The 24,603-nt window shown below is 46.2% G+C and overlaps 1 protein-coding gene across 1 annotated transcript; it reads left to right on the forward strand.

Annotated features, from left to right (window-relative positions):
- Positions 1–1,579: 1,579 nt before the first annotated feature.
- Positions 1,580–23,565, forward strand: RNF19A (ring finger protein 19A, RBR E3 ubiquitin protein ligase). The gene is made up of 4 exons (XM_089684633.1): positions 1,580–2,219; positions 12,260–12,468; positions 20,483–20,627; positions 23,410–23,565. The coding sequence occupies exons 1-4, from the start codon at positions 1,636–1,638 to the stop codon at positions 23,498–23,500; spliced, it is 1,029 nt and encodes a 342-aa protein (XP_089540759.1). The 5' UTR covers positions 1,580–1,635; the 3' UTR covers positions 23,501–23,565.
- Positions 23,566–24,603: the final 1,038 nt, after the last annotated feature.

The raw sequence follows: 24,603 nt of genomic DNA on the forward strand, positions 1-24,603 counted from the left end.
TTCACACAAATAGAGCTTGCTTTTCATAGTATTTAATCACCACTGGTGTTTTATTATTATATAAATGAAAAAAAAACATTTGAAAAATTTTCTGTTATCCTGGACGCAAGCTGGTAACGTTTTTTTTTTTTTTTTTTTTAGTTATGTTGCTGAGCCAGCAGCTGCTGCCCGGTCACGGTAAATCTACTGTGACCAGGCGCCAAGTGGTTAAATATTACACATATTCACACTCTGCTAGAATATTCCTGAAAGAGCCTTTATGTATGGCCCACAAAGCCATAGTTATTAAATGGCTGCATCCAACCTCTCCTACTGTAGCCCTTTGGAAATTGTTAGTTAATTAGAATATCCAGTATAAAAAAAGTTTTATACAGGAATAGGAACTGTCCCCAAAAATAGCTTAAAATTTTAGACTTGTGGTGTAATTTTATTCTCATGTTAAGTTTCGCGGTGCCCTCCCCAGCTTAAAGTGATACTAAAGGCTTTTTTTAAAATAACAAACATGTTATACTTAGCTGCTCTCTGCAGTGGTTTTGCACAGAGCAGCCCAGATCCTCCCCTTCTTGGTACCCCTCCTGTCGGGTGCCTCCACAGCGAGCAGTTTGCTATGGGGGCACCCCTTGCTCAATGTGTCCATTTTCACACTGAGCTCCGGCTCGGCCCTGCCCCCCCTCTCTTCTCATTGGCTATGATTGACTACACTGTGTGATTGCTGTCTCAGCCAATGACTATTGAGAGTCCCGGGATAGCCAAGACTCCTGTACACATCACTGGATCGAGAGGGGACTTAGAGGAGTATTAGGGGCGGCTGCACATAGGTTTTTTACCTTCATGCATAGAATGCATGAATGTGAAAAACCTTGTGCCTTTACAACTATTTTAAGGCCTAATGCACACTGGACATTTTTACAGCTTCTGTTTTGGGCATTTTTTTTTTTTCTGCAGCCAGTAGACTCCCCAACATGTTGTTCTATGTGTCCATGCACACATAGGCTTTTGTCAACGGTTTATGGCAGGAGCATTTGCTGCCTGGAAGTGTGTGTGTGTGTGTAGATATATATATATAAAAATATCTGTATATAATATATTTATTCTAGTGTGTGTATTCCGCTGCGATGGTGAGCTAATACATTTTCCAGATGGACTGATATGTAACTGGTCCATGTAACTATGTACTTGATTAATTGGAATGGTACTAATCGTTCCCTATACTCAAACACACTTTTTTTTTTTTTTTTTGTAGATGACAGTAACAGTCTCTATAGGAATTGTTGTTTGTTTTTACTTGAGAAAAAATCCTTTGGACTCTGTTCTTGTGACATTACATTGCAGGAGACCAGGAAGTGTAACGTAGTAGTTTTTCTCTCCGTTGAACTTTTGGCTGCCGTCCATTAAGTCAGTTTTTATTTTTCTGAATTTTTATAGGACAGCTTTCTGTTTCAGATTGAAGCCTTCTTATTTCATAGTTGTACCTCTCTAACTTGCTTTTTTTTTTCTCTTGAAATTGCAGAATAACTTGCACTGGACCCCTTCACCATCGCACCTCATCCAGAAGGAACAAGGAAATCCGATATCTTGGAACTATGATTTGTGCTTTGCACACGTGTTAAGAGATTCATTTGCGGTGTGGTAGAGATGAGTTTGCATCGACAAATGGGTTCAGATCGGGACCTGCAGTCATCGACTTCCTCAGTTAGCCTTCCTCCAGTTAAAAAGGCACCAAAGAAGAGGAGGATGCCTTGGGGTTCCATCTTCCGCAAGAAAAAAGACCCCAAACGCAAGTCAAGGGATTCAACTGGCGGTGTTGATGGGATTGCGAGTATTGAAAGTATTCACTCAGAGATGTGCACTGATAAAAATTCCATGTTCTCTGCTTCGGTGAACTCGTCGGACAATGGCACAGCCTGTGCTAGTAAACAGAGTGGAGACTACATGGAGTGCCCCCTGTGCCTTTTACGGCATTCCAAGGACCGGTTTCCAGAAATCATGACCTGTCCCCACAGGTCATGTGCGGACTGCTTGCGTCAGTACTTGCGGATAGAAATCTCAGAGAGTAGGGTCAATATCAGCTGCCCGGAGTGCTCTGAACGCTTTAATCCTTATGACATCCGTTTAATATTGAACGATGACGTATTGATGGAGAAATATGAGGAGTTCATGCTCAGGAGGTGGCTTGTTGCTGATCCAGACTGTAGATGGTGTCCAGCTCCGGATTGTGGGTAAGAGGCTAAAATATGTTTGTATATACCAACTTTGTTATTGACAGAGCAGCTCCAGCCAGTGGACTTCTAATGCTGTCCAGAAAACGCAGCAATGGTGCTAAAGTCAGAACATCCACTCAGTTTCTAATAATCTGAATTCTATGTGATCCACTAAAATCTGATTCCCGTGGGCTTTTCACGTGTGGGTTGGTGGTCCTGCTGAATCTGTCCATCAATATTCCTCATTTTTTCTGCATGATATATCACCAGCTATTTCCTGCCTAAAAGGTAGGTTTCTATCTGCTGGCTGAGAGAAGCCTCTTCCTGCTTACACATTGCCCTGGTTCACACTGGATACAACCTTGAAATTGTGTGACTTCACTTGAAGTTGCACGATTTCAAAGTTGCATGTCAGTGTGACTTCAGGTGAGACTTGGAAGACATCTGTGCGATTTCATGCATCGATGTCTTTGCACATCGCACCTGAAACTGCAATAAGTAGTGCAGGAACTACTTTCAACATCAGTGTGATTCCGACAGGTTGGTTCCATTGCGGATGATGGGGAACGACTTGTCATGTGATTTTGTCAAATCGTATGACAAGTCACACTGGTCTGAACCGGGGCTTTGATACATCAGGCTTTCTGTATGTGAGTAACAGCAAGGGCTCTGCATTGTGTTTGGGAATATCTCTCCTTCATTGTAAACCGGTCAGTTTTATTTATTACAGGGACTTTAATAGCGCCATCAATTTACGCAGCGCTTTACAGATATATTGTACATTCACATCAGTCCCTAACCTTTAAGGGGCGTACAATCTAAGGTCTCTAACTTACATTCATACATACTAGGGCAGGAGTGTGGGAGGAGACCGGAGTACCCAGAGGAAACCCACGCAGGCACAGGGAGAGCACCAAACTCTAGGTAAATGGTTAACCCTTTTGCGCCTGCCCTGACAGCTCTAAAAAGATCTGGATGGGCAAGATTGGCTGATCACTTGACCACTGTGATTGGCTGTCACAGTGGTCATGTGACGAGGCACTGTTATCACCAGCTACCGATCATTAGCAGGGTCTTTCACAGCTTCGTCTGTGCTGGGAACGTCCAGCAGAGCATATGTGCGCCATGTGGGCATTAAAGCCCACTCTTTTTTCACCGCTTATATGTCAGGTGGTTGTAAAAGGGTTAAACCCAGATCAATACCTGAATGCAGAAAAAAACTGAACTCTAAAGCTCACCATACAGGAGACCATCTGAAAGTACAGTCTTTAGATTGTAACATGTTGGGTGAGCCTAAGTAAGTGGGTTGTATTTCATATATGCATCTTAGTGTGAGGCTGGATAATTCCCAGTCACCATGGCGACTGAAAAAACTCTCTGGCGACCGAGTCATTGAAAGCTATTGCTGGTGGGGAGGTGGGCGCTGAAAAGTCAGGGCTGTCATTATTTAAAGCTGTCACAGCATGAGAATATAGCCGCTAATGTGACTGTATTTACAGCCAGCATTGTTCGGAACAAACTGAGCTAAATCCCACTGTCGTGTGTCTCTCGTGCACAATGTCGCCTGACAGTACAGTCACATTAACGCCTGTGTTCTCATGCAGTGCCGGCTTTACCTATTGAGAACGCCAGAGTTCTCGCCTCCTCATCGGCAACAATGGCACACTGCAATCCAGTGCAATGAGGTGAACAGACCTGTTGCTGCCGTGGTCATGTCAGTGGCATTTGCTGGCAATGCTGCAAAATGCATTTTGTTGCATCAGGAGGTTGTTGGCTGTGAAGAGATGCTGTCACCTGCCTCTTTAGGGCACACTAGAGTACCTTCTGACAGCCCACCTCCCAGCAAGGTGTACTCACCCATCCACACTGCCTAGATACCCATAATTCCCAGGCCATTGAAGCAGCAGACCAAAGGCTTCATCAATGTAGAGGGACAGTGAGCGAGCGTAGATGGGGTGAGTATACCTTGCTTGGGGTTGTGGACTGTTGGCAGTCACTGTCACTCTGGCCTGAACAGTTAAAGTATAACTAAAGGCAATACTATCCTTCTTTTTTTTTTTTTTTTTTTCATTTTGGATAAAATAAAGGAGGGTTATAACCCGTCCGTTTTTTTTTTTTTCCTCTCACTTCCTGTCCCTCATGCAAAAGAGGAAGTGAGGGGAAATCCCTCCAGAGTAAGGGAATCCCAGTCACCAGAACCAGTGTTCCCAATGGAAGATTTCCCTTCTAATGTCAATCCATAATCTGATATTTTCGTTTACTTTCTATAATGATAGAGAGGGGGATTCCTAACGGGGGCACAGACAGCAATAAAGACTGAAGATAAAAATAATAAAAGATGCAGCGCTGCATCTTTTATTATTTTTATCTTTGTATGGGTTCTCAAGGTACCTTTTGATGATAGCAGCTACTACATGCCCTATACCCAGTGCTCGATTTTTTACTTCTTATATTTTAGCAAAAAAGACTGACTGGTGTTCTAATCCCACTCCACTCTATCCAAAACGTAAAAAAAAAAAAAATGTTTTTGCCTTTCAGTTGCACTTTAAGGGAAGTACAGTTAAAAAATAGTGATGCACCAATATATTGGCAGCTGAAAATTTATTGACGTTTTGCTGATGAAAACAAAAAAAATAAAAGGGTGCCTATAATGGCTCTGTCTCTGTGGCCATTACTCTGCTCCAGTGCCCGCCCTCAATAAAATTAAAAAGTTGAATATAATACAATTATATATAATTGTATTCAACTTTTTATTAATGTAATGGCCATGGAGACAGAGCCATTATCGGCACTAACGAAACAGAAATGGACAGTTTTTTTTTTTTTGTTTTTTTGTTTTTAGTTTTTTTTATATATTATATAACAAATCATTTTCAGTTTTAGCACTGAAATTTTCATTTCAGTGCATCACTATTAAAAGATATAAAATACATAAAGCTATAGCAATGATAATGGCCACTGCCTTATTCTTATTTAGAAATTTAACACGTTAACCCTTTTGCTGCTAGAGCCTTTTTGCACGTTTAAAAAAGAATTGTAGGTCTGAATATTACACACAACCCACAAAACACAATATATGCTTTCTGAAAGCAGACATCCTATAGAATAAAATGGCGGTAGTTCCAATTTTGTATGTCACACGATATTATTGCAGAGGTCTAGGAAACGCAACATTTCTGTACAAATCACACTAAAGTGAATTATAGGTCAAACAAATGCAAAAATGACCCAAATTTTCGGTAAAATACAGACGAGTAAATAGTGTATCGCAATCAACATTTTCACATGTAGGCGCCTACGATGTTTACATTCATACATGCGTATATGTGGGAGTGGAGGGCCTCATTTTTTTAGGGGGGGATGTTATGTGTTTGGGCGTAACTTTATTTTTTTTTATGAAAAATAAATAAATGCGTAACTTTAACTTTTTTTTTTTTTTTTTTTTACAAGGTCCCCTATGTGATTTTGTGGTGACAGGTTCTCTTGAGACATGCAGGGTCTAAAAGGCCCTGCATGTCTCCTCTGGGCTCCATTAGATGTATTGCAATGCAAACAGCAATGCAATACATCTTTCCTCAGCTATTCTAGCCAGGAAAGTGACATCCGTGACCCGGAAGTGACTTCATGGATGCTGCCTTCCGGGTCACACAAAGAAGGGGAGGGGAGCAGAGCGGACACTCAGAACATACACCCATTTGCTTTGAAAGGAGAAATTGGAGCTAGCAACACAGCACTGGCCCTGGGCAGGTGAGATATGCTTTAGCGGTAATGCACTCTACAGGCTGGGTCCAAAGAGGGCAAAGGACGCATCAACAGTACTTCTGTGGTTTCCCTGCAGCTGGTCTTGTCCCATTATTGATGGGACAAGACCAGTACCATGCCTTATTTTGCACTGGGTAGAAGTAGGGCTTTGCGTCTTCATGTAAAGAGAATTTCAAGATCTCTAATCCTGGTCTCCTTAGGTCACCATCACATGGGGCTGCTCAGTTCAAATGTGTGGTAAGAGGCCACTCCCTGTTGAATCTCATTCTCTTTCAAACATGAAACAGACCCTTTCAAGCCTTCCCCCCTGCAAGTGTTGTAATATTACTAGGAAATACCCTTCTAGTATGGTCTCTCAACACATTTTTAGACTTTCGGGATTCTGGTTAGGGATTCTGTTAGGGATTCTGGTTAATAATAAAAAAATAAAGTATGTGTTGTACTCACAAACGACAATATAGTCAAGGCACATCATAAAGAACAGCTGGGTCAACACCGCGCTGAGTAACAGTCCGTAATAGGGAGTATAGACATCCAAAAGACTGACGCGTTTCGAGGACTTGTCTCTTCCTCAGAGCCAACTGACCAAATGTCTGCGCCCTCTTTTATATGCTCACTACTAGTTAAACCAAAGGTCACATGGGCCGTCCTGGACACTCCTCTGTGCAGGTGGAGGAGTCACAGGGGCAATTGACATAGTGTAAGTAAACACGAAAGGTCTATAAAAATATATATAAATATATATGTGTATAAATAAAACCATTGAAACTAGTGACAATCATAAAATCATATGAACCATAAGAAGTGTGCACAGTGAAAAATAAATAAGTGGAAAGTTACACATATATATATATAAAATAAAAATCCTCCCCTGGTGATGCACTGCACGCCTTTAAATAAATGGATGGATCACCAGGGAAGGATTTTTATTTTATATATATATATATATATGTGTAACTTTCCACTTATTTATTTTGTGAGCATATAAAAGAGGGAGCAGACATTTGGTCAGTTGGCTCTGAGGAAGAGGCAAGTCCTCGAAACGCATCAGTCTTTTGGATGTCTATACTCCCTATTACGGACTGTTACTCAGCGTGGTGTTGACCCAGCTGTTCTTTATGATGTGCCTTGACTATATTGTCGTTTGTGAGTACAACACATACTTTATTTTTTATTAAACATTTTTTATGGTAATGCACTAGGCCTGTGCGCCCTCTTTTTTTTTTTCCTCATTCAGTATATTTGGATTTCCCCGGTCCATTTGAAGGCAGCAAGGTGTGCATGTTCCAGGACATTCTTAATGTGGTTGTAGCCTGCATTGAGTCCATTCCCAAGTGCAGGAGCATTTGTGTTTGCTGGTTCTTAGGGATTCTGGTCTCTGGGCAAGACACCAGGATGGTCTCTTTGGGCAAAGAAAAATCCTGGTACTATTTGCTGGTCTGTTGTAGATGTGTTCATTTCATCCAACCTCCCTGGGAGGGCTCCTCTGATGGATGTATGTTCAAATTTAGCCCTCGAATTTGGTCTTCCAGTTCAGAGTTCGCACGTTGTAAGGGGACTCTAACCTTTGCTGGAAAAAACCTGGGTGTTGTAATACCTTCACTTCCAGAAAAGTTTGGGAATTTATCTTGTTACAAGTCAAATGACCTTCCTCCTACTCTATCATTTTATGCATTGCTTGAGGCTACTTTATCTTTTCTACAACCAAGGTATGACCTTTTGAGTTCTCAACAGATTATCTTTACATTAAAGAGTGAATTTTCAATGCTTGAGTGCCACGCTTTTCCTCGAAGAGAAGTATCTATTGCTGGAAATCAAAATTTCCCTTTGAGGGAAAAAAACCACAGGTCTTAATGTAACTTTCTGAGGAATTTCTTAACTCCTCTCCTGTTATCTATTACAAGGAATTCCCTGGTAATACCATTCAGATTCCTATTTCTCAGTCCTCAAGGTAAAGCGGAGTTCCAGCCATTTTTTATGTTTATTAAAAGTCAGCAGCTCCAAACACTGTACCTGCTGACTTTTAATAAACACACACTTACCTGTCCTGAGGTCCAGCGATGTACTCACCTGCACCGTCCCTTCTCTCCACCGTACCGGCAGCTCAACTGTGGGCACCAGACTATGATAGTTTGCGGCTTCACAGCCGGGTGCCCACTGCACATGGGCGAGTTGTGCTGCAAATCCTAATGGTCCGGTAGTCTTCTGGGACCTGTTAAAGTTCCCAGGTGACTGCGGGAGGATGGAGGGGGCCAAACTTCTCTCACTTCTGCGTGCGAAGTGAGCCGGACATTGGAGTGGGTGCCTGTCAAAACCAGGTACAGGAGGCAAACAAAGCAGAGTTCCACCCAAAAGCGAAACCTCCGCTTAATACCTTTAGGGATAGTTTATCCTAAATTCCCTCGCTCTTCATTGGACTAAACAGGATTAAATGGTAAATAAAAATGTATTTATTTCTAGACTGCCTACAGCTTTCTGACTTGCCTTGAGCCTTTTTTTTTTCTAAATAAAGCTACATATAACCTTGAGACCCTGTTCACACTTGAGTGTTTTTTCAGCTTGATGTTAAGAAATGCTCAACAAGTAAAATCCCATTGTTTCCAATGGCCTTCGTATGTACTCTCCAGCGCCTCAGGATATGCACAGCCAAAAGGGCATCAACAGCAAGGCTCTTACTTTCCATTCATCATACATCAGCATCAGAGGTTGGTCATCAGCTCTGAGGAAAGGGATTCGTCCCCAAAACGCGTCAGCCATTTGACCGCACTGACATTGAGAACACCTTGCCTGCCGTTGTGGCCATTGTCATTTTTCTATGCTTTTTAGATACATGCTTCGTCTGTGAGTATGTTTTTATTATTCTTTCACTCCTACAATAAACCTTGGATAATGCACTAGGTGTGTGCACCACCTGTTTTCTCTCTTTCCAATGGCCTTGTTCACACTTGAGACTACATTCACACTGAGCTGAGCATTTTTTCCTGGCATCTTTTCAATAATTTTTTTACAGAATTTTTGAGCAGATTTGCAAATATTATAGCCATTTTGTCAGTTGTTTTCAGGTGTTTAAGTGTTTTTGCTGTGGCCAATAGCTGCCGTTTGAGCTGAAACCGCTTGAACAAACACTCATTCCCACTGTTCAAGCATTTTCCATTGAAGTCTATGGACATACGCTCTCCCTGTCTTACAATAAATGTTTGTAAATCAGCCTCAGGATTAGGAGAAAATCTTGTGTCCTGATCTGTGCTACAGAGAGAGACTCCTTCGCTGTGTGGAAGCAGCAGTCTCTCTACAGTGGTCTGATACATCCCCCACTGATTTCCAGCTGTAGCTCAGCACTAAGCGGGGAGCCTGAGCTTGTGATTGCTTGGCTCTAATTAGACTACACTGTGGGAGGGCTCCCTGTGCCGCCTTGTCCTTGTGATCCCCATCACCCTCATTTCTTGTTCTGTGTCAGGGTAATTAAAAGTGAAATCTCTCTGGTGGAGTGTCACACATAATTTGAAACCTGATGGAAGCTTTAATCCCCCCCACAGTGCACAGGCATATGGAGTATTGTGTTGGTCATACCCATTCGCTGTCTGAGACATTCCTGGAACTGGCATACCTGTGGGGGAACCTCTGTCTCAGACCAAGCTGGTTTAGTCTGAAGGTGTAAACACATTAGTGGAAGTGATCTCTTTATATAAGACTTCATGTCTTGCATGATGCGTATTTGACTCACAGAAAACTCAGGATAACATAGATGATGTACTCACTTTTTTTTTTTTTATATTGTCAAGTACCAGGTAGGATTAGCTTTGGCCCTCAAAATATGCTTTCTTCTCATGGATTCTGAAAAGTGTAGGAAATGTTCCATTAGGCCCCTTTCACACTAGCGTTCCGATTGTGTCTGCCTAGCCTTTTTTTCAAGTGGACCCAGTCGGACCCTCCCTTCTCTATGTAGTCCTCCTTCCATTGCTGTTCATCTCATGTCATGGATTATTGTCATGTACATCAAATTTTGATCCTGCCTTGTTGGTGCAGCAACAGAAAATGAAATTCGTCAGCCTAGGAAATGTACTTCCAATCCTTAGTCCTCCAGTTTTGATAATAGCATATCCGCTGTAGCCACATTTTCCTTTTCTTGGCTTTCAAGCATGACTTTGTGCTCATGTAGGCCATACTCAACCACTTGCCTTCTGAAAGATTTACTCCCCTTCCTGATGAGGCCATTTTTTGCGGTACGGCGCTGCATTATGTGACAATTGTGTAGTCATGCAATGCTGTTAATAAAATTTGTCATTTCTTTGTCCCCACAAATAGAGCTTTCTTTTAGCAAGGAGCAGGGCCCTCCTATCCCTCTTGTATTGAAATGTATTGTTGCTGTATTGTCTCCCTTTATATTGTAAAGTGCTGAGCAAACTGTTGGCGCTATATAAATCCTGTATTATAATAATAATAATGATAATAGTGGTATTTGATCACCTCTGTGGTTTATTTGTGCTATAAATGGAAAAAAAACATATTTAAAAAACAAAATTACTTTCTGCTATAAAACGTATCCAATAAAAAAAATTTTAAAAAATGTCTTCAGAAATTTAGGCCAAAATGTGCTACGTATATTATTTTTTAAATACTAGTAATGGCGGTCATCAGTGACTTATAACAGGACCTCGATATTTCGGCGGACATTTTTACACTAACTGATACTTTGTGGGAACCAGTGACACTAATACAGTGATCAGTGCTAAAAATATACACTGTTGTTGTATTAATGACACTGGCTGGGAAGGGATTAAACATCTAGGGCTATGGAAGGGATAATTGTGTGCCTAGCCAGTGTTTTTGTCTGCACGGTGTACTGTTTCTTCTAGGCAATCTGCTAGATTTTATTTTCTGAACAAAACCTGGCAGATTGCTGTTTGACATAACACAGCTCTGCTTTGTTTACACAATCAGAGCTGTGATATGTCAATGTCCTCAGTGATCAATGGGTGCCGGCGCTCATCTATTGGCAAGCACCTGTTGATTGACTTCTGCTGTGTCCAATCACAGCGGAAGCAACACTCCAGTGGCTGATGGGCACCCCCTTGTGGAGGAAATGCAAAATTACATTTATATACCTGATTTTGCATAGAACATCTGCCCTGTAGCAGTAAATCTGCTATAGGGCGGAGGTCAAGTGGTTAAAGTCTGTACAACACTGGTATAAGGAGAGGTCATTCTCCTACTTACCTATTACTTTTCACATCATTTATACAAGCTCTGGAGATGGCAATGTGAACATTCCAGAAATTACCACATCTGGCACCAACAGTTATTCCTCAGTCAAGAGTGGCTTGGATCGTACATCTGCCATTGAACAAACAGCGGGTGTGAATAAATCATATAATTGTGATGGGGTTTAAACCTGATAATCAATGGAAGCCTAACAATAGGTCATGAATTTGTTCATGTATCAAAATATAAAGCTTATAGCGCATTAAAGGAATCTGTCAACGGGTTTTGGCTTTGGGCCCTTTCACATGAGTGGTACAATTGGGTCCGCCTGTCCATATTTTTTTTTTTTTTTTTAGGTGAACCAGATCAGACCGTCCATTCGCCTCTGTTTACACCTGCCTACCTCCAATTTGATCCGCCAAAGACAAATGGAAAGGGATCTGTTCCTCTCTGAGCAGATCGGATCTGAGGGCAGTGGGGTGTAAACAGACAGCCGGTCCATTTACATCTGACTGCCCATAGTGGGCTGTGTCCATGTCTAATCTGTATAAGTGGACAAATCTCGGCTGAGCAAGTGGAGTGCACCTCCTGTGAAAGGGGCCTTATGTTGATGGGCAAATTCAGCATTTGACATCTGTTAGACACTACTGAGGTCATTCAGAATTTAGTGATGGGTGCATTTGACCTGAAGTTGATTCCCACCTGAACTACATTTGACTTCTTTTTAAAGCCTGGTACGCACATTGCATTTTTTTTTTTTTCTTTTTGTCAGACGGGGACTGCCCCCACTGGAACACACTAATCGGCGCTTCCAGCCATTGCCTGCGAGCGCTGATCAGATGCTGGTTTTCATGTTCCTTTAACAAAAGTTGGTCCTTAGACCGGCTTCTGTCAGGACAGCTGTGTACACAGTCAGTCAGAATCTGGACCATGTGTACCCAGCTAAAGCTGCCTTTGCATAAACATTGATCTTTATGTGAAGATGAGCAGTTCTGACACAAAAGCCCACTGACCCAGGTTGTAATGATGTTCATGTAGATGTATGTATTCCTACATCGCTTTACCTTCGTATTTGCTCCTGCTTTTTCTTTCAGGTATGCGGTCATCGCTTTTGGCTGTGCCAGCTGCCCAAAGTTAACATGTGGTCGTGATGGCTGTGGAACAGAGTTCTGCTACCACTGCAAACAGATCTGGCACCCCAACCAGACATGTGACGCTGCACGCCAAGAACGTGCCCAAAGCTTACGCCTGAGGACAATCCGCTCGTCATCTATCAGTTACAGCCAAGAATCAGGAGCTGCAGGTATGTCCTCATAGGTTTTTATCTTGATAAAGTCATTGTTTTGGAAGATGGCAAATGTGTGAAATGAGATCAGTTTATGTAGGATTGTTTCATACAATGACTTGCTTCGTCTGTATTCTTCGCTTTCCCTGTGACATTGTTTCTGATAATCGGCTTGGTGGCAGGCAGTGTAAAGTTATTGCACATCATTTTGGCACAGAACCCAGAATACCAGCACAAGCTTCCTTCTGTAAGATATCTGTGATTTGATGGTGCTTGGACACTCGTAGGTTGCAGAATCTCATTCGATGCACCCGGTATATTACTTACGGTGTGTTACTGTTGGTTGGGTGAACAATAATTACAGTTCATTCTTTATAAGACAAGAAATGCATCTTGGCCTGAAAAGGCAAAGCAACACAAAAATATACCGTATTTGACTCACTCGGAGTCTAGCGTCATATAAACTGAAAAGCTGACCAAACATGTTTTGCACACTTTCATGCATTTACACATCATTTTTTTTCCCTGCATAATATATAAATGATTGTGTTGATGGGAACAGAGAAGGCATCATAAGGGATCTGGATCATTCAAACTTTGCCTGCTGTCCTGTTCACCTTTCTGCCATAACAGTGAAGATAGGATTAATTTATTAGGTAAAAGGAAGACTTTCTGACAATCTGAATAGTCATTTCTGATCAATGAAATCTAGTTTTATTTTTATGCCTGTGTATGGTGGGTATGGTGGGTATGGTGGGCTGTGTATGATGTGAGGCCAACTATGGCAAGTTGTTGGGTGGTTACAGCGTTTAAGTTGGCCATAGATGGTTGAAATCTCTGCCAGTTAAGCAGGGACTGAGATTCGATGGACTGGCTGATTGTGCCCAATTTGACTATTACTTGGGTACAACCAGCCTGTTGGATTTTTCATGCTAATATTGCCAGTGGCTATAGCCGCTAGCAGTAATCACTGTGCTCTCCCGGTGAGCATGGCTCCCCCTGCTGGAAGAACACTAACTCCCCGGGAGGAATTCCCTCATCCACACGGTCAGGGAAACGAGGAATTTTTCAATTGCATTGCTTATGGCCAGCTTCAGTTCCTTTTATGATGGAGTTACATTTTTGTTTTTTTTTCTATTTTGTTGCATTTTGCCAGATATTCTGTTTGCCAGCCTCAACGCACCCTAGTACCTTTTTCATTCAGCTGCTTCACTTGTCATAAACAAGTTTTGTTAGAACTTCCGCAAGGTTTCATTGTGGTTTGTGACTCCAGTGGAGAGATTCCCCCACCTCTTTAGCTTCTGTGACACCAGAACAGGGGAAATCTCAAAAGACCTCTATAAAAATCTAGCAGATGTTGGGGGCATGGTCATGCTATGGCGGAGTGAGGACGTCCTTCTCAGGAGCTCCACACAGACCCGTGCTACAGTCTGGTCTCCTGCTGCCACCTGTGGCTGTCACTATGCCAAAAGGGGCCAAGAAGCCTCAGGGATCTGGTCCGGTGACCCACAGTTTTTTTTTTTTAGTGCTGGATTTCTTCTGTCTGAGCGTTGGCAGCCGGAGCTTTGGTGGAATCCAACATGGCACGTGGAGCACATGGTACAGCTGTGGCTGCACAGGCTGATGATTTTCTATTCCACAACTCTCTGCCTCTATCATTGGGTGAGTTTCCTCGAGATATTTTGCCCCCTGCACCGCCAGATCTCACCCCAGCAGATATAGACTCTCAGCTACCTGATCACCTGTCCTCCTGGCTGGCCGAGTCCTGCCTTCTGGCCATTTTGACAGACCCCGAGGTGCAAGCATATCTATCCACCCTTAATACGAAAAGAGACATTCAACTGCTACCTCTGACCCTGAAACAGACTTTTAAGGAAGAATTTTGGGAAGTCAAAAATACCCTAAATTCTCTTACTGCTCAAGGAGACTTGCTCAAGATGGGACAGTTGACTGTGGAACAATGGTTGTCGGCCCTGGAATACATGCTTTTACAATATCGGCAGTACCTTTATGGCCTGAGTCTACACTAGGATGACCTTGAGAATAGGAGCAGGAGGAATAATCTTAATCTGTGGGGTAGCCCAGAAGCGATCTTTGCACCACTGTGACTGCCATTCTGAACACCATGCTGGATAGAGATTAGACTGCTGACCTAGAGCTAGACAGGGTCCACAGAATCCAGGGACCTGTTCCTGTGGATGTGTGCCCACGAGATACTCTGTGCAGGGTGCATTTTTATAACATCAAGGAGGAGATCCTACACAGAGCGTGGCACAGGGGGCCGATTGACTTTGATAGAGCAACTGTCCAAATCCAGATCTTCTGCCTGGAAATTAGGCCGGCACCATGACTACCTATATGACTGTTGCAGTCATTATAGGTTTGCCATCCCTAGGCTGCCAGGCCAAGATATCTGCCTATAGGGGAGATGGCCCAGGAATATCCATGCTCTTTGTCACTGGGACTGTGCAGAATGCTCCGCTTTACAGTTTGGGGTTCATACTCCCTATATCCTTGCCAGTTACACTGGCTATTCTATCTGAAATGCTCTGCGAAGGGCAATTTTTTCCAGTTACCAATAACACCTGCTAATCGACATTTTTGAGGTTAGCCTGGCGCATCCTCCCAGTTAACATAACAGTGCAATTCACAGCGGTGTTGGTTGGATGAGGATCTACCAGTCCATACATGCTGAGTGACCAATTGGGTGATTTAGTCTTGTTTTTGTGGCTCCTCTCGGGAGGGTTCGTGGAGCCGGGAGGGGATCGACATACTAGTCCTACCCTACTTGGGCCTGGGATTTCTGCTGGGGACCCCCTTGGTCGGCGAGCGCTCCTCCACTCCTGGGTGCCGCGACTTCTCCAGTTTCCTGTGCATCTTCTACATCACAGGTGTCAAACTGACGGCCCTCCAGCTGTTGCCAAACTACAAGACCCATGAGGCATTGCAAGATTGACAGTTACAAGCATGACTCCCAAAGGCAGAGGGATGATGGGACTTGTAGTTTTGTAGGACAGGGCTTGAGGCCATCTATTTCCATCCGCTAGCTGCAATGAGAACCAATGAGGTGACCGCTGCAAATATTTCTCTGTTGAAGGCTACCCGACAGGGGTGCCCTCTGTCATTCCTGATATTTATTTTGTCATAACCTTTTCTTAGACATATCCGACAGAATCAGAATATTAGGGGATTGCCAGTGGGCCCGCTGGAACATAAGGTGGCGGCCTTTGCTGACGATTTAATGTTTTTTGGGGCAATGCCGGAGGTCACCCTTCCAAACCTTCTGGAGGAATTGCGACGCTATGGGACCCTCTTGAATTTCAAAATAAATGCCCATAAATCAGAGCTTCTATCTCTATACCCCTACCTAGGTTTTGAATTCTTTGCTCCTCCTCGTTCCAGGAGGCTTCCTTTTCTCTGTGATGACATCAGCTACGTCAACGACATGGTGGTATACACACCTACATGTTTCATCTTGGGCTTCTTCAGGGATGGGACATAGCTGATGTCATCTCGGAGACGGTGGTGTCAGCTAGCACACCGTGCACTACGTTCTGAGGAGCCTTCATCATCCACAGCCACTTAAGGCTGCATATCGATACGCTTCCCTGTGACCCCGCTAAGGCCAAGACACTCATGGACTTTAGTCTCCCTTACCTATCACCATTAGTTCAACCTGGATTGTGTGGATGAGTATGGTGTTTGTGTGGTGTGCTGGCTGTACAGCCCTCTGCTTTGACTAGACAACATTGTCTTTTTTAACTTTTTATATGGTGTGATGGTAATCTTTTGCTCTTTTTGTGTATTTTTTGATTGTAATAAAGCCTGTTTCTTTATATAAGCTGCTTGGTCCACCTTGTAACCTCCTTTCGGGCTTTCCTTAGCCCTAGCTGTCTGCTAATTAGCTGTGAGTTATGTGGATCGCAACATTCACTTGCTGTATTTTTTAGGTGAGTCTGCTTTATCACACAGGGTTTAATAGACTCCTTACCAGGTGATAAGGAAATTTGCTATGTGTTGGTCCATGGCGTCATTCTTAACTTTTGATTATACACATAGTCAAAAGCCACCCTCTGGAGCTACTTTGGAGGTTCTGAATCGCTGTGAAAGTGTTGGGCACGTACACTCCGCGATCTCATGACTGAATCCAGTGTTCAGGAACCCTATTTTTCCACCGGGATGCCATGTTTTGACATCCTTGTCCCACTGGGGGATAGATCATAGACCCAATACTCCCTTCGCAGATCTCTGTGTTGCCCCTGATTCCACCTCCCATGCAATTTCGGTTGCCTACAAATTGCTAAGCCAACTCGCCAACTCTTTTTGTACCACCGTACTTACTTAAATGGGAGGAGGAGTTGGGTAGGGAGTTCTCGACTGAGCAAAGGGAGCATATCCTATATTTTACTCACCGCTCTTCAACAGTGAGCAAGTATCTGGAATTAGGCTACAAACTGCTCACCCGATGGTAATAGGGTTCTGGTCCTATTACATCAAATTTATCCAGAGGCGACAATAGTCTGCTGGTGCTTCATATTTTTTGGTCCTGTAGGAAATTAGCCAACTACTGGTCATAAGTTAGACTGTTAAATGCTTAATGGACTTTGACCTAGGTGAGGATCCAGCCAGGTATCTATTGCTCCACTCCGACCTCTCGAGAAAGCGGTATAAAAACTCCCTATTGGTGTATTTTCTTAATGCTGCTCAGGCTTGCATACCATCGCTCTGGAGACAGGAGACCCCCTCCCCTTCTCTCTCCATGTGGTTTAGTAGTGGAGGGATTTGCAGAGGGGGGTGGCGGAGACAGAGCGATTGGAAAGGTGAATGAGTCCTGGCAGCCGTATTCAGGATCGACTGAAGCGGGGATAGCCAGGGGCGAGGCAGGCCAGTAAGGAGGGAGTTGCAGTAATCGAGTCGTGATATGATGAGAGGGAGTGGATGAGCTGTTTAGTGGTTTCTGGGGTTAGGAACGTGCGGATTTTGGCGATGTTGCGGAGGTGGAGTCTGCGCGAGTTTGTTAAAGATTGGACTTGGGGTTGAAAGGATAGGTTGGAGTCCAGAATGACACCAAGTACTCTGGCCTGCAGGGCGGGTTTGATGCTAGCGTTGTTGGATGTGATAGAGAAATCAATGGGGGGTGGTGTCCGGGCTGGGGGGAAGACAAGAAACTCGGTTTTGGAGAGGTTCAATTTAAGGAAGTGGAGCGACATCCAGTCTGATACGTCGCTCAGTAGGTGTGTGATTCGGGCTGAGACCAAGGGGGTGAGGTGGGGGTTGAGAGATAGATTTGTGTGTCGTCGGCATAGAGGTGGTAGTTGAAGCCGTGAGAGTGTATGAGTTGGCCAAGGGAGGAGGTATAGATGGAGAAGAGAAGGGGCCCGAGGACAGAGCCTTGGGGGACCCCAACAGAGAGGGGGAGTGAGGGGGAGGTGGTAGCATTATAGGTAACGCTGAAGGAGCGTTGTGACAGGTAGGATGAGAGCCAGGAGAGAGCAGAATCTCTGAGGCCGAGGGAGTGTAGTTTTTTGAGGAGGAGGGGGTGGTCGACTGTGTCGAAGGCCGCAGAGAGGTCAAGGAGTAGGAGCACTGAATAGTGGCCATTAGCTTTGGCGGTTAGCAGGTCGTTGGAGAGTTTGAGTAAGGCAGTTTCGGTGGAGTGTAGGGGACGGAAGCCGGACTGTAGGGGATCGAGGAGGTTGTTGTCGTTGAGGTGAGAGCATAGGCGGGTGTAGACTAGGCGCTCGAGGAGTTTAGATGTAAATGGGAGCAGGGAGATGGGTCTGAGGTTGTTCGGGTCATTGGGGTCCAGGGAGGGCTTTTTAAGTATGGGGGTGATGTGTGCATGTTTCAGAGGGGAGGGGAAAGTGCCTGAGGAGAGGGAGAGATTGAAGATGTGGGTGAGGGAGCGTAGGATGGAGGAGGAGGAAGGTCGTAGGAGTTGTGAGGGGATAGGGTCGAGGGGGCAGGTGGTGAGGTGGGCATCAGAGAGGATCTTGGAGACTTCCTCGATGGTAGTAAGGTCAAAGGTGCGGAGTGTGGGGGGGAGCTACAGTATGAGGAATGAAGGGTGGGGTGGAAGAGGAGGTCAGAGCAGTGGTGGGGCCGTGGGAGATGGGTGATGAGGGGGTAGCTGAGTGAGGGTGAAGGGGGTTGGAGAGAGTTTGAGCAGCGACGAAGTCCCTGCGGGTTATGTCGAGGGGGAGGGGGGATGAGGGGGTAGCTGTGTGAGAGGGGACGGGTTGAGAGGGTGTGTGAGTTGCGGCAATGTCCTTGCGAATTGTGTCAATCTTGTTTTTGAAGTGATTGGCAATCTTAAGGGCAGTGAGTGAGGTGCTGGGTGGAGGTGGGGGTGGAGAGAGTAGAGAGTTGAAGGCAGAGAAGAGTCGGTGAGGATTGGAGGAGAGGGCCTTGATGAGGGTCAAGAAGTAGGCCTGTTTTGGCAGCATGGAGGGAGGAGGTGTAGGTGCGGAAGGCAGATTTGTAGCGGGTGAAGGCTTGTTGGGATTTGGTTTTGCGCCATAGTTGCTCCAGGGCACGACTTTGTCGTTTGAGGGTTTTTGGTGTGATCAGTCTGCCAGGGCTGGAGCGGTCGGGGTCTGATGTTGTGTGTGGTTAAAGGCGCTAGTGAGTCAAGGGCTGCTGACAGCGCGTTGTTGTAGGCAGTCATAGCCAAGTCGGGGCAGGACAGGGGGAGGATGCTGTCGTGGAGTTGATCAGCTGCAGAGTGGAGGGGGGCAGGGTTAAGGTTGCGGAGGTTACGGCTGGTAGTAGTGTGACATTTGGAGGGGTAGGTGTTGGAGGACGAGGAGATAGAGAAGGTAATAAAGTTGTGGTCAGAGAGAGGGAAGGGGGTGTTAGTGAGGTTGTGGGGAGCGCAGCGATTGGAGAAGACGAGATCAAGGATATTACCGTCGGAGTGGGTGGTGGATTGTATGCACTGTGCACGTGTAAAGGAGGAGGTTAAGTGGAGGAGATGGGATGTGGTCGGGTTGTCGAGGTTGACAGGGATGTTGAAATCCCCAAGGATGATGGTGGGTAGCTCAGAGGAGAGGAAGAAGGGTAGCCAGGAGGAGAAGTCATTCAGGAAGCGGGGTATGGATCCAGGAGGCCGGTATATCACAGCAATCTTCAGGGGGGTTGGGGAGAATAGTCGGACGCAGTGGGCCTCGAAGGAGGAGAAGGATAGGGAGGGGGGGTTTGGGAGGACTCGGAAGGTGCCTTCCAATAAGTATGTACAAATAATGTTGTAATGAATAAAGAATGTTTAAAAAAAAAAAATAAAAAAAAAAATAAATATATATATATATATATATATATATATATATATATATATATATATATATATATATATATATATATATATATATATAGCCGATGTTATAACATTTCTCTGTACTACCTAAAACTAAAAACAAAAAAAGTCTGGTACTAGCAAGCAAAGTAATGGCTGGCTGAGTGGCCATCCATCAGGACACCCAATAGAGAAAAGGAAAAGCCTGTATAATAGACAATGCATTTTTTTTCTTATTTAAGGCTAGGTCCACACTGGCTGCAGGTGTGGAAATCAAACCTGTTCCTGCACTTGCAACCACCTGCAGCCAAAATGCACTACTCTTTAAACATGTGCTGGACTGCCATTCATTCTTAATGGCACCCCCACACATCTAAAAATGCAGTGCCTTTGCGGGCACAGGAACCACAGGGAAATCGTATGGTGCAGAACCATGTCATTTCTTGGCCGCTGCATTTTTCAAAATGCTGCAAGAACCTATTTCCTGCATGAAATACAGGCACAGCAGCTCATTCAAATGAATGAGCTGTGCCCATGCAAACGTGGCCCGCAAACCCTCAGTAGTGTGAACCTAGTCTTAAACCGTTTTATTAACAATATATCCAGTTACAATATTACTATAAAAAATAACTTCATCTCATTCTTGTGGCTTTGTTGGCGCTGTGCAGCCTGGGAAATGGCTACTGTGTCATTGGTCCTATTTTTGTTGAGACTTTTACTATTTCTCTTTGTTTTCTCTAGCGGATGACATTAAACCGTGTCCAAGATGTGCTGCTTATATCATAAAAATGAATGATGGGAGTTGTAACCACATGACGTGCGCAGTGTGTGGCTGTGAGTTCTGCTGGCTCTGCATGAAAGAGATCTCAGACCTACATTATCTAAGGTGAGTACAGATGGATCCCATAATGCAGTGGTCCACACGGCATGCATTGAAACTTTTTTTTTTTTTTTTTTTTTGTTTTTTATGATTTCCTATGGGACAGGTTCACATCTCTGCGTTTTTCACCCGGTGCGTTTTTGGAAAGGGTTAGGGACTTTTTTTAAATGAAAAGTAATTTAGAGTTGACGCTGCAGAAAAGCATGTAGTGCGTGGGGTTAGTTTTTAATCTCCTCCTCCCCCCTCCCTCCTCTCCCCACCCCCCCCCTTCCACCCCTCCCTCCCTCCCTTCCACCCCTCCCTCCCCCCTCCCTCCCTCCCTTCCACCCCTCCCTCCCTCCCTTCCACCCCTCCCTCCCTTCCACCCCCCCTCCCCTCCCTCCCTCCCTCCCTCCCTTCCTCCCTTCCACCATCCCTCCCTTCCACCATCCCTCCCTCCCACCATCCCTCCCTCCCTCCCTTCCACCCTCCCTCCCTTCCACCCTCCCTCCCTCCCACCCTCCCTCCCTCCCACCATCCCTTCCACCATCCCTCCCTCCCACCATCCCTTCCACCATCCCTTCCACCATCCCTCCCACCATCCCTCCCTCCCACCATCCCTCCCACCATCCCTCCCTCCCACCATCCCTTCCTTCCACCATCCCTCCCTCCCTCCCTTCCACCATCCCTCCCTTCCACCATCCCTCCCTCCCTCCCTTCCACCATCCCTCCCTCCCTTCCACCATCCCTCCATCCCTCCCCCTCCCTTCCACCATCCCTCCCTCCCTTCCACCATCCCTCCCTCCCTTCCACCATCCCCTCCCTCCCTCCCTCCCTCCCTTCCACTATCCCTCCCTCCCTCCCTCCCTTCCACCATCCCTCCCTCCCTCCCTCCCTCCCTTCCACCATCCCTCCCTCCCTTCCACCATCCCTCCCTCCCTCCCTCCCTTCCACCATCCCTCCCTCCCTCCCTTCCACCCACCCCTCCCTCCCTTCCTTCCACCCACCCCTCCGTCCCTCCCTTCCTTCCACCCACCCCTCCGTCCCTCCCTTCCTTCCACCCACCCCTCCGTCCCTCCCTTCCTTCCACCCACCCCTCCGTCCCTCCCTTCCTTCCACCCACCCCTCCGTCCCTCCCTTCCTTCCACCCACCCCTCCGTCCCTCCCTTCCTTCCACCCACCCCTCCGTCCCTCCCTTCCTTCCACCCACCCCTCCGTCCCTCCCTCCCTCCCTCCCTTCCACCATCCCTCCCTTCCACCATCCCTCCCTCCCTTCCACCATCCCTCCCTCCCACCCTCCCTCCCTCCCACCCTCCCTCCCTCCCACCATCCCTCCCACCCTCCCTCCCTCCCACCATCCCTCCCACCCTCCCTCCCTCCCACCATCCCTCCCACCCTCCCTCCCTCCCTCCCTCCCACCCTCCCTCCCTCCCACCATCCCTCCCTCCCTCCCACCATCCCTCCCTCCCTCCCTTCCACCATCCCTCCCTCCCTTCCACCATCCCTCCCTCCCTTCCACCATCCCTCCCTCCCTTCCACCATCCCTCCCTCCCTCCCTCCCTTCCACCATCCCTCCCTCCCTCTCTCCCTTCCACCATCCCTCCCTCCCTTCCACCATCCCTCCCTCCCTTCCACCATCCCTCCCTCCCTCCCTCCCTTCCACCATCCCTCCCTCCCTCCCTCCCTTCCACCCACCCCTCCTCCCTTCCACCCACCCCTCCGTCCCTCCCTCCCTTCCACCCACCCCTCCGTCCCTCCCTCCCTTCCACCCACCCCTCCGTCCCTCCCTCCCTTCCACCCACCCCTCCGTCCCTCCCTCCCTTCCACCCACCCCTCCGTCCCTCCCTCCCTTCCACCCACCCCTCCGTCCCTCCCTCCCTTCCACCCACCCCTCCGTCCCTCCCTCCCTTCCACCCACCCCTCCGTCCCTCCCTCCCTTCCACCCACCCCTCCGTCCCTCCCTCCCTTCCACCCACCCCTCCGTCCCTCCCTTCCTTCCACCCACCCCTCCGTCCCTCCCTTCCTTCCACCCACCCCTCCGTCCCTCCCTCCCTCCCTCCCTTCCACCATCCCTCCCTTCCACCATCCCTCCCTTCCACCATCCCTCCCTTCCACCATCCCTCCCTTCCACCATCCCTCCCTTCCACCCACCCCTCCCTCCCTCCCTTCCTTCCACCCACCCCTCCCTCCCTCCCTCCCTTCCTTCCACCCACCCCTCCCTCCCTCCCTTCCTTCCACCCACCCCTCCCTCCCTCACTTCCTTCCACCCACCCCTCCGTCCCTCCCTTCCTTCCACCCACCCCTCCGTCCCTCCCTTCCTTCCACCCACCCCTCCCTTCCTTCCTCCCCTCCCTTCCTTCCTCCCCTCCCTTCCTTCCTTCCTCCCCTCCCTCCCCTCCCTCCCACCCACCCACCTTCCCCCCCACCCACCCTCCCCTCCCCTCCCCTCCCCTCCCCTCCCCTCCCTTCCTCCCACCCACCGACCCTTCCCACCCACCGACCCTTCCCTCCCTCCCCTCCCCCCCCCTCCCCCCCCTCACCCCATCGTATTTAAAGTGAAAATAGTTTTCATGCATATATATATATATATATATATATATATATATATATATTATATATATATATATATATATCCCTCCCTTCCACCCTCCCCCTCCCCTCCCCTCCCACCCCTCACCCCATCGTATTTAAAGTGAAAATATAACATATTTTCATATATATATATATATATAACAAGTATCTAGTATTTCTGTTTCAGTCCCCTACTTCTGGCTGCTGTATTCATCCTTGTCATTGTTGTGTCTCTCAGCCCTTCAGGATGTACATTTTGGGGGAAGAAGCCATGGAGTAGGAAAAAGAAGATCCTTTGGCAGCTGGAACCCTTGTTGGGGCTCCTGTAGGCATAGCCTTGATAGCTGGGATTGCCATTCCTGCAATGATCATTGGGATACCTGTGTACGTGGGACGGAAGGTAATTACTTTTATCTTGATTGTACAACTGTTTATTTTGTGAGTTACACATAAAGAATTTTCTTACCAAGGCAAACTGTAGTAATCTATTCTAGCCAATCAGAATTTAAATGGCAGCCGCTATTTTCCACGGTGGGTTTAACTCTGAGGGTGAACAAACAGTTCTTGAAGGAGATGTGTAGCCAAAGCTTTTCTGGCTGTACTTCTGTTGATCACAGGAGTGCAGTTAGTCTGCAACCTGTTTTCAGCTGACAGCAGGCTCAAGTATGCTGTCTGCTGATGTCATTCTGCCAGTCCAGCCTGAGTAAAGATCTCGACTTTAAAGTCTCTCAGTGAGCTCCACCCTTTTCACAGCACAGCGCTCCAGAAAGCACTGGAGGGGCAGAGCAAAAGAGCCTTAGGCTAAAGACTGAGAACTGAGTGATCAGAGGTGTTTGCTCAGTTCTCGGTCTTAGAGGAAGCGGGGGACAGCTGCAGCTAGGATCAGTGCTGTAGTCATTTAGGTGAATATGATTTATACATACACATATATATATACATACCCCTCCCACCCCTCACCCCATCGTATTTAAAGTGAAAATAGTTTTCATGCTTATATATATATATATATATATATATATATATATATATATATATATATATATATAATATGGTATTACACACTAAAGTGAATTTTAGGATGAACAAAAACAGTAAATTACTCATTTTTAAAAGGTGGGGTTGTGTTGAGTAAACAGATACCCAACATGCCAAACCTATGAAATGGTGACAAAGTTCAATACCCTATATTTTCTATAGGTAACGCTTCAAAAGCCCTTATAGGTCATCAGTTGAGGTCTTGTGAATAGAATTATTGCTCTCACTCCAGTGTGCGCAGTGATATGCAATGTGTATCACAATCAACGTTTTCACATGTAGGAGCCCCGACATGTGTGATTACATTCATATGTGCGTATATGTGGGGGTCCTCAATTTTTCTCGGGGGGGGGTGGGAGGGATGTTATGTGCTTGGGTGTAACTCACGTTTTTTGAA

The sequence above is a fragment of the Staurois parvus genome, unplaced genomic scaffold (assembly GCF_062004578.1).
Source record: "Staurois parvus isolate SC_StPar_1 unplaced genomic scaffold, SC_StPar_1.0 ptg000351l, whole genome shotgun sequence".
In the NCBI taxonomy this organism is placed as follows: Eukaryota; Metazoa; Chordata; class Amphibia; order Anura; family Ranidae; genus Staurois; species Staurois parvus.

Bases quoted from the DNA above. Each gene is read 5' to 3' on its own strand.
- RNF19A (XM_089684633.1), top strand. From the start codon at position 1,636: ATGAGTTTGCATCGACAAATGGGTTCAGATCGGGACCTGCAGTCATCG. The intron at 2,220-12,259 runs GTAAGAGGCTAA...TTTTTCTTTCAG, and splicing joins TGTCCAGCTCCGGATTGTGG to GTATGCGGTCATCGCTTTTG. The intron at 12,469-20,482 runs GTATGTCCTCAT...TGTTTTCTCTAG, and splicing joins CCAAGAATCAGGAGCTGCAG to CGGATGACATTAAACCGTGT.